Source organism: Camellia sinensis, chromosome 11 (genome assembly GCF_055761805.1).
Source record: "Camellia sinensis isolate YWXY chromosome 11, ASM5576180v1, whole genome shotgun sequence".
Lineage (NCBI taxonomy): Eukaryota > Viridiplantae > Streptophyta > Magnoliopsida > Ericales > Theaceae > Camellia > Camellia sinensis.
Genome location: NC_138971.1, coordinates 179,317,504 through 179,329,629, shown reverse-complemented (window position 1 = coordinate 179,329,629; position 12,126 = coordinate 179,317,504). Strand labels below are relative to the sequence as shown.

The 12,126-nt window shown below is 38.0% G+C and overlaps 1 protein-coding gene across 1 annotated transcript; it reads left to right on the top strand.

Moving 5' to 3' along the window:
• Positions 1 to 8,655: 8,655 nt before the first annotated feature.
• Positions 8,656 to 10,836, top strand: LOC114314808 (uncharacterized). Its single transcript, XM_028261297.2, has 2 exons — positions 8,656 to 9,802; positions 9,917 to 10,836. Exons 1-2 carry the CDS (start codon positions 8,656 to 8,658, stop codon positions 10,834 to 10,836), a joined length of 2,067 nt encoding a protein of 688 aa, XP_028117098.2.
• Positions 10,837 to 12,126: the final 1,290 nt, after the last annotated feature.

The window sequence follows — 12,126 nt, the reverse complement described above, 5'->3', positions numbered from 1 at the left end:
AAGCATGAGTGATATGGCCATGGCAGCCCAAAAAAGTCCTAGGACAGCCCAAAATAAGCATAAAATCATGTTAGAGTAAAGCCAAAATATGCTAGGATGATGAGTCAAAACATCATGCACAAGAGGCTAGTAAACAAGATTTGTTCTACACCTATATGGAGCATGCAAATGATGACCAAACCAACTATGGATAGGGTCATGAAATGGTAAAACATTACCAAAAACATGCTGAAATGTAAACCAAACAAGCTAACAAGACATGGCAAAGCATGGAGCATGTGAAGCTAGTTTAGGGGATTTACACTACAAGTGTATCATGCAAGCATGGAGTGACAAAACCAACCCAAAACAGATCCATGGCATGGTAAAACATCACCAAAAACCTACTGAAATAAACTCAACACAAGCTAAGCAAATATGCTACTTTGATGAGTTATGAATGGGGTTACACTACACATACAAGATGCATGCAAAATATGACCAAACCAGCCATGGACAGGGCCAAGGAAGGTCCTAGAAGTCACAAAAATGGCCTGAACTAAGCCTCAAAAATGTAGAGAGGCATGCTCCTTTGGAAGGCCAAAAAAAGGCAACAAACAAGACAACAAGGAGAGGGGATGGCCCTCTCCTTATTAGGACATCAAAACACCATCCCCACCACTGAAATCCAAAGGGATTTCAGTGGTGAGAGGACCAATACAAGGTGGTCCCGAAGCTCACAAAAAATGCACAAAAATGAGGCCAAACAAGGCCTAAGAGGGGGTAAACAACCCCAAACACAAAAGTGATCTGAAACAAACTTCAAAAGGAGCTCAAAATAAGACTTTTTTTAGTTTACGCTAAAGCCCAAATATGCTTGCAAATATGGATAAAAGATGGAGCAAAATAAAGCTTAAAAGGGGGAATAATGTGTTACTCATCAAAACCAGCAGCTTTGAGACCAAAAAACTAGACCTTTAACCTCTGAAAATGGCCTCCAACATCCTTAGGTTGATGATGGAGGTTTTAGGCTAAGAGTTAGTGTGCAAAGGGGCCAAGAAGTTCACTCTTTCTAAGCGTAAGTGTAGAGACAAAGAGAGATATATGTGTATGTCTTAGCAAAATTTTGGAACCTCTCTAAAGGAGAGGGAGGCCCTCTCTTATAGAGGAATAGAGGTCCACGCTTCTTCAAGAAGCTTGTGCAAAGGTCCAAGCTTCTTGAGGAAGCTAGAGCAAAAAGGGTCAAGCTTCTCCACGAAGCCTAGAACAAAAGGGCCAAGCTTCTCTTCGAAGCTTGGAAGGGTTCAAGCTTCTTGGAGAAGCTAAAAAAAAGGGTTCAAAAGGTTCAAGCTTCCTCAAGAATCTAAAACAAGAGTTCAAAAGGATCAAGCTTCAACAAGAAGCTAAAACAAGGGTTCAAAAGGTTCAAACCCTCTCAAGAAAAAGTCTCGATTAGAAAAAGTGGCCGATTAATCAAAACAATGGCTGGCCGACCAAAAACATTGCCGACCGGCCAACACTTTTGGCCGGTAGCAATAAAACAAGGCCGGTGGCAACATGCCAAGGCCGGTGGGGTATCGGGGTAGCTAGCAAGCCATTTCCCACCCTCAGGTGCAAAGACACAAGTCCTTGGTCCAACCAAGCACAAAACAAATAAGTCGAGAGGTCTTGAGGCAAGGCGCGCGACTGAGACCTCCGAGAACTCAAGACGAACACGAACATGGATGATCATCAAGTGTTCACATGATGACGTCCAAGTCTTAAGGACGGTAAAAAATGGGGTGTCTACAATGAGAAATGGCCAGTAAACACCATAATTACACAACTGCCATCATGCAAAAGGGTCTGAATAAGTATCCGAGTGTTTAAACCCAAATGCATGAGAAGTGGCAAGTAAACACCATAGTTACATATCTACCATCATGCAAGAGGGTCCGAATAAGTATCCGAGTGTTCGATTCCTATTGCACGAGAAATGGCAAACAAACACCATAATTACATATCTGGCATCTTGCAGGTGGGTCCGAATAAGTGTCCGAGTGTTTAAACCGTAATGCATGAGAAATAGCAAGTAAACACCATAATTACATATATGTCATCATGCAAGAGGGTCTGAACAAGTGTCCGAGTGTTCGAATCCTATTGCACGAGAAATGGCAAACAAACACCATAATTACATATCTGCCATCATGCAAGAGGATCCGAATAAGTGTCCGAGTGTTTAAACCCTAATGCGTGAGATGTGGTAAGTAAACACCATAATTACATATCTGCCATCATGTAAGAGGGTTTGAATAATTGTCCGAGTGTTTAAACCCTAATGCATAAGAAATAGCAAGTAAACACCATAATTACATATATGCCATCATGCATGAGGGTCCGAATAAGTATCTGAGTGTTTAAACCCTAACGTATGAGAAATAGCAAGGAAACACCATAATTACATATCTACTATCATGCAGGAGGGTCCGAATAAGTGTCCGATTGTTTAAATCCTAATGTATGAGAAATGGCAAGTAAACACCATAATTACATATCTGCCATCATGCAAGAGGGTCTGTATAAGTGTCCGAGTGTTTAAACCCTAATGCATAAGAAATGGCAAGCAAACACCATAATTACATATTTGCCATCATACAAGAGGGTCTGAATAAGTATCCGAGTGTTCGAATCCTAATGCACAAAAAATGGCAAACAAAAACCATAATTACATATCTGCCATCATGCAAGAAGGGTCCGAACAAGTGTCCGAGTGTTTAAGCCCAAATGCATGGGAAGTGGCAAGTAAACACCATAGTTACATATCTGCCATAATGCAAGAGCGTCCGAATAAGTATCCGAGCATTCGAATCCTATTGCACGAGAAATGGCAAACAAACACCATAGTTACATATCTGCCATCATGCAGGTGGGTCTGAATATGTGTCCGAGTGTCAAAACCTAATGCATGAGAAATGGCAAGTAAACACCATAATTACATATCTGTCATCATGCAAGAGGGTCTGAATAAGGGTCTGAGTGTTCGAATCCTATTGCACGAGAAATGGCAAACAAACACCGTAATTATATATCTTCCATCACGCAAGAGGATCCGAATAAGTGTCCGAGTGTTTAAACCCTAATGCGTGAGATATGGTAAGTAAACACCATAATCACATATCTGCCATCATGTAAGAGGATCCGAAAAATTGTCCGAGTCTTTAAACCCTAATGCATGAGAAATGACAAGTAAACACCATAATTACATAGCTGCCATTATGCAAGAGCGTTCAAATAAGTGTCCGAGTGTTTAATCCCTAATGCATAAGAAATGGCAAGTAAACACCATAATTACATATCTGCCATCATGAAAGAGGGTCCAAATAAGTGTCCGAGTGTTTAAACCATATTGCATGAGAAATGGCAACTAAATGCCATAATTACATATCTGCCGTCATGCAAAAGTGTCCGAATAAGTGCCCGAGTGTTCGATTCCTGTTGCACGAGAAATGGCAAACAAACACCAAAGTTGCATATCTGCCATCATGCAAGAGGGTCCGAATAAATGTCCGAGTGTTTAAACCCTAACGCATGAGAAATGGCGAGCAAACACCATAATTACGTATCTGCCATCATGCAAGAGGGTCCGAATAAGTGTCCGAGTGTTTAAACCCTAATGCATGAGCAATGACAATTAACACCATAATTACATATCTGTCATCATGCAAGAGGGTCCGATTAAGTGTCTGAGTGTTCGAATCCTATTGCATGAGAAATGGCAACTAAACACCATAATTACATATCTTCCATCATGCAAGAGGTTCCGAATAAGTGTCTGAGTGTTTAAACCCTAATGCGTGAGATATGGTAAGTAAACACCATAATTACATATCTGCCATCATGTAAGAGGGTCCGAATAATTGTCCGAGTGTTTAAACCCTAATGCATGAGAAATGGCAAGTAAACACCACAGTTACATATCTGCCTTCATGCAAGAAGGTCCGAATAAGTGTGCGAGTGTTTACACCCTAATGCATGAGAAATGGCAAGTAAACACCATAATTACATATCTACCATCATGCAACAAGGTCGGAAAAAGTTTTAGAGTGACGAATCCAATTGCACGAGAAATGGCAAACAAACACCATAATTACATATCTGTCATTATGCAAGAGGGTTCGAATAAGTGTCCGAGTCTTTAAACCCTAATGCATGAGAAATGACAAGTAGACACCATAATTACATAGCTGCCATTATGCAAGAGGGTTCAAATAAGTGTCCGATTGTTTAAACCCTAATGCATGAGAAATGGCAAGCAAACACCATAATTACGTATATGGCATCATGCAAGAGGGTCCGAATAAGTGTCCGAGTGTTCGAATCCTAATGCACAAGAAATGGCAAACAAACACCATAATTACATATCTGTCATAATAGAAGAGGGTCCGAATAAGTGTCCGAGTGCTTAAACCCTAATGCATGAGAAATGGCAAATAAACACCATAATTACATATCTGCCATCATGCAAGAGGGTTCGAATAAGTGTCTTAGTGTTTAAATCCAGATGCTTGAGAAATGGCAAGTACACACCATAATTACATATCTGCCATCATGCAAGAAGGTTCAAACAAGTGTCCGAGTTTTTAAACCCTAATGCCTGAGAAATGGCAAGTAAACACCATAATTACATATCTGACATCATGCAAGAGGGTTCGAATAAGTGTCCAAGTATTTAAACCCTAATGCACGAGAAATGGCAAATAAACACCATAATTACATATCTGCCATCATGCAAGAGGGTCTGAATAAGTGTCCGAGTGTTTAAACCCTAATGCATGAGAAATGGCAAGTGAACACCATTATTACATATCTGTCATCATGCAACAAGGTCATAATAAGTTTCGGAATGTTCGAATCCTATTGCACGAGAAATGGCAAACAAACACTATAATTACATATCTGCCATCATGCAAGAGGGTCTGAATAAGTGTTAGAGTATTTAAACCCTAATGCATGAGAAATGGCAAGTAAACACTATAATTACATAGCTGCCATCATGCAAGAGGGTCTGAATAAGTGTCCGAGTGTTTAAACCCTAATGCATGTGAAATGGCAAGCAAACACCATAATTACATATCTGCCATCCTGCAAGAGGGTCCGAATAAGTGTCCGAGTGTTCGAATCCTAATGCACAAGAAATGGCAAACAAACACCATAATTAGATATCTGCCATAATGCAAGAGGGTCCGAATAAGTGTCCGAGTGTTTAAACCCTAATGCATGAGAAATGGCAAGTGAACACCATAATTACCTATCTGCCATCATGCAAGAGGGTTCGAATAAGTGTCCGAGCGTTTAAACCCAAATGCAAGAGAAATGGCAAGTTGTAGACACCCCATTTTTGACCATCCTCAAGACTTGGACGTCAGTGTTTGAACACTCGATGATCATCCACGTTTGTGTTTGTTTTGAGTTCTCGGAGGTCTCGGTTGCGTGTCTTGCCTTAAGATCTCTCAACTTGACTATTTTGTGCTTGGTTCTGGGCCAAACACTTGTGTTTTTACTTCTAAGGGAAGAGGGTGGCTTGTTGGCCACATTACAAGAAATTACACTTTTGGCGACTACTTTTGGCGACGACGTCAATTTTTCATCGCCAAAAGTATATTTTTGGCGACACAGTGATCAATTTCGTTGGTAAAAGTATACCTTTACCGACGCAATTTGTTGCCGTCGCTAAAAAGGCATAATATTATTTTAGCACCAAATTTTTTGGTTGGCGCCAAAATTTCAAAACTTTTACCTACGAGGCTTATGTTTTAGCAACACAATGAGCGTTGCTATTAGTGTGCTTACTTTTAGCGACGGCAAGTTGGCGTGGGCAAAGAGCTAAGCATTTAGCGACGATGACACTATTCATCGGTAAAAGTTTTGCTAGTGGATTGATGTGATTTAGTGATTTGTGTTTTTTATTATAATTTTTGAAAGAGTTTTAAATATTTTAGTTACTGAATTGTGAAATTAAAATGATCATTGAATTAGATCACAAAAATGAACCCATTGAGCTCAAACACACTCTTAAGTTGAGATGACTAATTTGAGATAATTTAAACTTTTCCAAAGAATATAGTTAGATTATCAATTTCAATATGTTTGTTTTTTTTTTCATAAACTAGTTTCAATTTTTTTTTCTCCTAAAAAACTAAAAAAAAATTGGGTGAAAAAAAAAACTTAATATTTTTTTATATATTTTTATCTTTTAGGTCATAAATACTTTTTAAAATTTGAAAAATATAATTTTGATTTTTATTGCTTTCAAATTATTTTTAATTTTTTCAAAAAAAACAAATCTAAATTTTTTTTTCATTTTTTAATCTTTTAGGTTATAAATACTTTTTAAAATTTTAAAAATATAATTTTGATTTTTATTGCTCTGAAATTATTTTTAATTTTTTTTAAAAAAAATCTAAAATTTGTTTTGAATATTTTATTTTATTTATTTTTTTGGGGTAGAGCAGGTGCTGATCGAAGGTGGCATTTCCCTCTTAAAATTCCCTCCTTTTTTTTTCCTCATCAAATCTCCCCAAATCAATCTCCACGATTTCACTTTTGCGCATCCTTATCTCAGAATTCGTAGTTCTCTCTCCCTCACGATTTCACTCTTGATCGTAGGGTTTGTGCTGTTTGCTGTTGCCGTGCGAGATCGGTGGTTCAATCTGCCCTTACAGGTTTGTTCCCTTTTGCTTTGTATCTCAATGCCCCTGCTTCTCTCTCTCAATTTCTTAAATGAATCTATTCTTGTCTATTTTCACTATTACGAGTTTTGGGAGTCTGACCTCTAGTGCATATATTAACCATCCATTTAGTCAAGTTATGTTAACACCAATTGCAAATGCAGTACCTATGGACTATTGATCCTTCGCATGCATTCCTGGTTCAATTCCTTATGGGTAATTTAACTAAATTTTCTGGTCTGTAATATGTCTAATTGCTTATTTATTTATTTATTGGTTAATTGGGTTAGTTTATGTTAAATTTGATTAAATTTTAGTTGTGTATTACTATTGTGAACCCATCAACGAAGAGAAATGGAAAAAGAGGGACCCATTTACTGGAATTATATTGAGTTTTTGGTTCAAACAAGGCCAGTTTGCTTATGTCATTTCTACTCTCCAGAATTTGGTTTTGTTTTTGTTTGTCTTTTCATTTTCTGAATTGTTTTATCTTTAAGATTATATATATTGATCTCAGTTTATGTGTTAAGTAATTAACAACTACGATTTGTTGTTATGAAAATGCTGTAATTGGGGAAATATTGGTTTCTAACATATATATATATATATATATATCCACACTTGAGTTTATACTATATATACTATGGTGGGACAGTCCTCACCTTATTGTACCTTTTTCCCTCTAAACAGTTCCCACTCTTTTGGTGTCAGTTATCTTCAGATAATAATTTCTCTCATATTGCCTAGTAGTATCATTTTTAAGAGTTATTACTAACATCACTTCCATACCATTGGTGAGGGACTATGTTACATGGGCTTGAGTATGATGAGGAAACTTCTTAGGTTTGTTGATGTTGATTGCAAAGTCATGTTGAATTTTCAATGCAAGGTAGGCTTTTTAAAAAAATTACAAATAATTGGTAAACTTTACAAGTATATTAATAATTAAAGACAAAAGTTTTTCATCAATCTGTAATAATGTTTTGACAGTTCCACTGATTAGTAATTTCCCCTTCAATTTTCCCCTTCTTTCTAGAAGACCTTCAAAAAATGTGCCCGTGAAGTGGAGGAACTTAAGTGATTTAAAAGGAAATATAGTAGATAAGTTTTGCATACTATACAACCTTTACATGGTTGGAGCATGAACCTCAATATCTGTACATATTTCATAATTATACACCATGGGTCACTTCCTTTTCTCAATCCACAAAAAATTCCTCAAACCCAAATTAAGTGCAACTCGAGGAGTAGCATAAGAACGAACCCACCTTAACCCCAGCCTGCTATGTGGCTCCACTAGCACATATCTACCTGATGACCCTCGCCTACTGCCCCACGCCTTCTTCAACTAGATTGAATGTCTTCTATCATATTTGAGACTTTTTGATGTGCTCCTCACCATCTCATCTCATTTCAAGCAAAACACTTTCTTGAATTTCAAAAAAATGATGTTCGGTCCAAATAGCACTACTCTCATGCAATCTCTATACCACCCATACTTTAAGAACAAAAATGAAAATTTTGAATTATAAAAGAAAAAAAAACTTTTAACATTTTGAAAAAATCTAGATGACCCATTTAATGTGTTTAAGTGATGAACACGTGTGTCTTTCAAGTGTTTGAAGTGTGTTTGAGTGTGATTTAAAATAAAAGACATGTTTGGATGCAGGTGCAACATGTGTCAGGAAATGTCTGACGGGTGTCAGTGTTCGACACGAACACACCACCTTCTTAGAAGTGTTCGTGTTTATTAGCACAAGCATATTATGTATTTTTGTTCTTGTGAAGAATTAAGAAAGATAAATTAGATACATAATTTACCTTTGAGTTTTTTTTCCCTTCTTTACTTTTTGGGTTACCTACTTTGTGTAGTTCCATAGTTTATTTCAGTTAAGATATTGTTGTAACAAAGGGGAATAGTACCGGTTGTGTCCTATTGGTATTAACTACTATGTTATGATCAGATATGGACAGGAGTTGGATGTTAATTTCTGATAGATTCAGTCAGCCATATGTAGATGGGGTGAACTCATTTATTGAATTTGCAAAGGTTCATTTGGGTGAAGCTAGGGAGATTAAGTGCCCATGCATCAATTGTTGTAACTTTTATAAGAAGGAGTATGATATTGTGAAGGCTCATTTGCTCATAAGTGGGATGATAGTATCATACACCACTTGGTTAGAATACGGTGAACTTCCAGAAAACAATAACCTTGATGAAAGCAATGGGGAGAATGATGAGGATAAAGATGAATATGATGAACTGATAGAGGACTATCAAAGGGGGAATTTTATGGAGGGTGATACTCTAGAAAGAGAGGATGTACGACACTTTGATAAATTGTTGGATGCTTCCCAATGTTGCTTGTACCCAGGTTGCAAAAACTCGGATACTTTGTTATCATACGTTATTCAGATGCTACATGTGAAGGTAGAAAATAGGTGGAGCAATAAGTCTTTTGACAAGGTTTTGGAGATACAAAGGCGATTCCTACCAGAAGGCCACGTGGTGCCAGGGTCAATTTACGAGTGCAAGAAGTTACTACGTGACTTGGGCTTGGGGTACGAGCTCATCGATGCATGTAAACATGATTGTGTACTATTCTGGAAGGAGAATGCTCACTTGGAAAAATATCCCACATGTCAAGCATCTAGGTGTAGAGTAAATGATAGCAAGGGTAAGAAGATCCCTCACAAGATATTGCGTTATTTCCCATTGACACCTAGGTTGAGAAGATTGTACATGTCTAAGAAGACGGCAAAAGACATGAGATGGCATAGTGATAAGCGTGTCGATGATGGTGTAGGGAGGCTTCCGGCTGATTGTAAAGAGTGGAAGGAATTTGATTTGCATTATCCAGAGTTTGCCCAGGAGACTCGCAATGTTAGGTTGGGCCTAGCCACCGATGGGTTCAATCCTTTTGGGAACATGAGCACTTCCTATAGCATGTGGCCTGTCATACTCATGCCCTATAACCTCCCACCTTGGAGATGTATGAAGGCCCCATTTTTCATGATGTCCTTACTTATTCCTGGACGTAATCAACCAGGGACTGATATTGATGTCTACCTAAGGCCATTGATTGATGAGTTGAAGGAGTTGTGGGAGAATGGTGTGATGACTTACGATGCCTCCACTGAACAGACCTTCCGGATGCATGCAGCTGTAATGTGGACTATAAATGACTTCCCTACATATGGTGACTTATCCGGATAGAGAACTACAGGTTATTTGTCTTGCCCTCCTTGTAATGATAATCCGTTGTCACGCGGGTTGATCAGTAAGATTGGGTGGGTGGGTCATCGAGCTTACTTGCCTGATAACCACCTTTGGAAGAAAGACAAGAAGTTTGATGGTTTAACTGAGCTTAGAAAGAAATCCTTGGATTTACCGGTGGAAAAAGTAATGGCTCAATTGGATCAATTGCGGGAAGTCAAGTTTGGAAAGGATCCTACCAACAAGAAAAGACCACGAGAGTCTGAAGAATTGAATTGGACAAAGAAAAGCATAATGTGGGAGCTACCGTATTGGAAGAAATTAAACCTTCGACACAATCTTGATGGCATGCACATTGAGAAGAATATTTGTGAAAACTTTTACGGGACGATGTTGGCCATAGATGGGAAAAACAAGGACACATACAATGCACGTGATGATTTGCAAGAAATGGGCATAAGGCAAGAATTGCATCTACAGAGGAAAGATAACGGATCTGTTGTAAAGCCTCGGGCAGCCTACACATTGGATTCTCGACAAATAGATGGTTTTTGTGAATTCTTGAAGTCTATTAGTTATCCAGATGGCTATGCAGCAAACATCTCAAGATGTGTGACTTCTAAAAATGGAAGATTATCAGGCATGAAAAGCCATGATTGTCATGTCCTACTTCAGCGACTTCTACCAATTGGCATGCGTGGTTTTGTGAACAAGGAGATCTGTACAACACTATTTGAGTTGGGCAACTTCTTCCAAGAACTGTGCTCAAAAACATTAAGGCAGAGTGATTTGGAAAAAATGGAGGAACGAATTGTGCTCATACTTTGCAAGTTGGAGAAAAATTTTCCTCCAGCTTTCTTTGATGTGATGGTCCATTTGGCTGTTCACTTGCCCGGTGAGGCCATGTTTGCTGGACCAGTGCAATATTGATGGATGTACCCGATCGAAAGGTAATCATTATGAACATATGGTTATTTATTAATTTGTTATAACTAAAATATTGTGCAAAAATCCACCCATAAAAGACTATTGTTAAAATATTAATTTGTTATAACTAAAATATTGCGCAAGAAGCATAATTTTCATTGTGAATTTTTGTTGAAGGTTTCTCGGGACTTTGAAAGGGTATGCCAGTAATAGAGCACGTCCAAAAGGTTCTATCGCTAAGGCTTACATTGTCAAAGAGTGTCTTACTTTTTGTTCAATGTACTTAAAAGGGATTGATAAACCTGAACGAAATGATGATGGTGGTGAACGTGGTCTCGGGATGGAGGTCTTCACCCAAAATGTTCGTCTATTCTCACCTATCACAAGGGCTCTTGACCCTTCGCAAAATGAACGAGAAATGGCTCATTGGTTTGTGTTGTACAATAGCTCTGAGGTGGAGCCATATATTGAGTATGTATTTAAATTTAATTACGTTTATGCATAATCGTTCCATTTTGTTTCGAACTCTCTAAGTTAATTACGTGTATAACATTTCCTTGGGTAGAGAGCAGAAGAATATTTTACATAATCTACGAGGACGTGACATTACTCGGGTACAACGAGAAGAATTTCCAAAATGGTTTAAAAATCATGTAAGATATACTAAAGAAAATAACTGAATACAATTGTTGAAACTTTCAACAAACATTAACTTAGTACACATGTTATATGGTGTTTTATGTAGATGAATGATTTGCGAACGAAAGGGTCACCTAAAGCAACTGACGAATTGTGGTCATTAGCAAATGGTCCTAGATCGGTAATTGACTTTTATTCTGGGTGCATCTACAACGGAATTCGATTCCATACTAGAAACCGTGAAAATCGTCGTGCCTGCCAAAATAGTGGGTTGGTTGTAGAAGGGGACCATAATGGGAACCAAATTAATTTTTACGGCTACTTATGCAAAATATGGGAATTGAAATACTTGCATGGGGGTACAGTGGTTTGTTCCAATGTGAATGGTATGACACCGGTCACAAGAATAGAATATACTCCGATGAACATGTCACAAGTATTGATGTTACAAGACTTTGGTATAAAGATGACCAATTTGTTCTACCTAGTCAGGTAAGACAAGTATTCTATGTCAATGATACCAACAAAGGCAAAAATTGGAGAGTCGTTGAACGTGTTAAGCATCGGGGAGTATGGGATATACCAGAGCGGGATGATGTCTCTAATGATGCTTTTCAACAGGATGAAACCACTGATGGTGTTGGGGTAGTGATC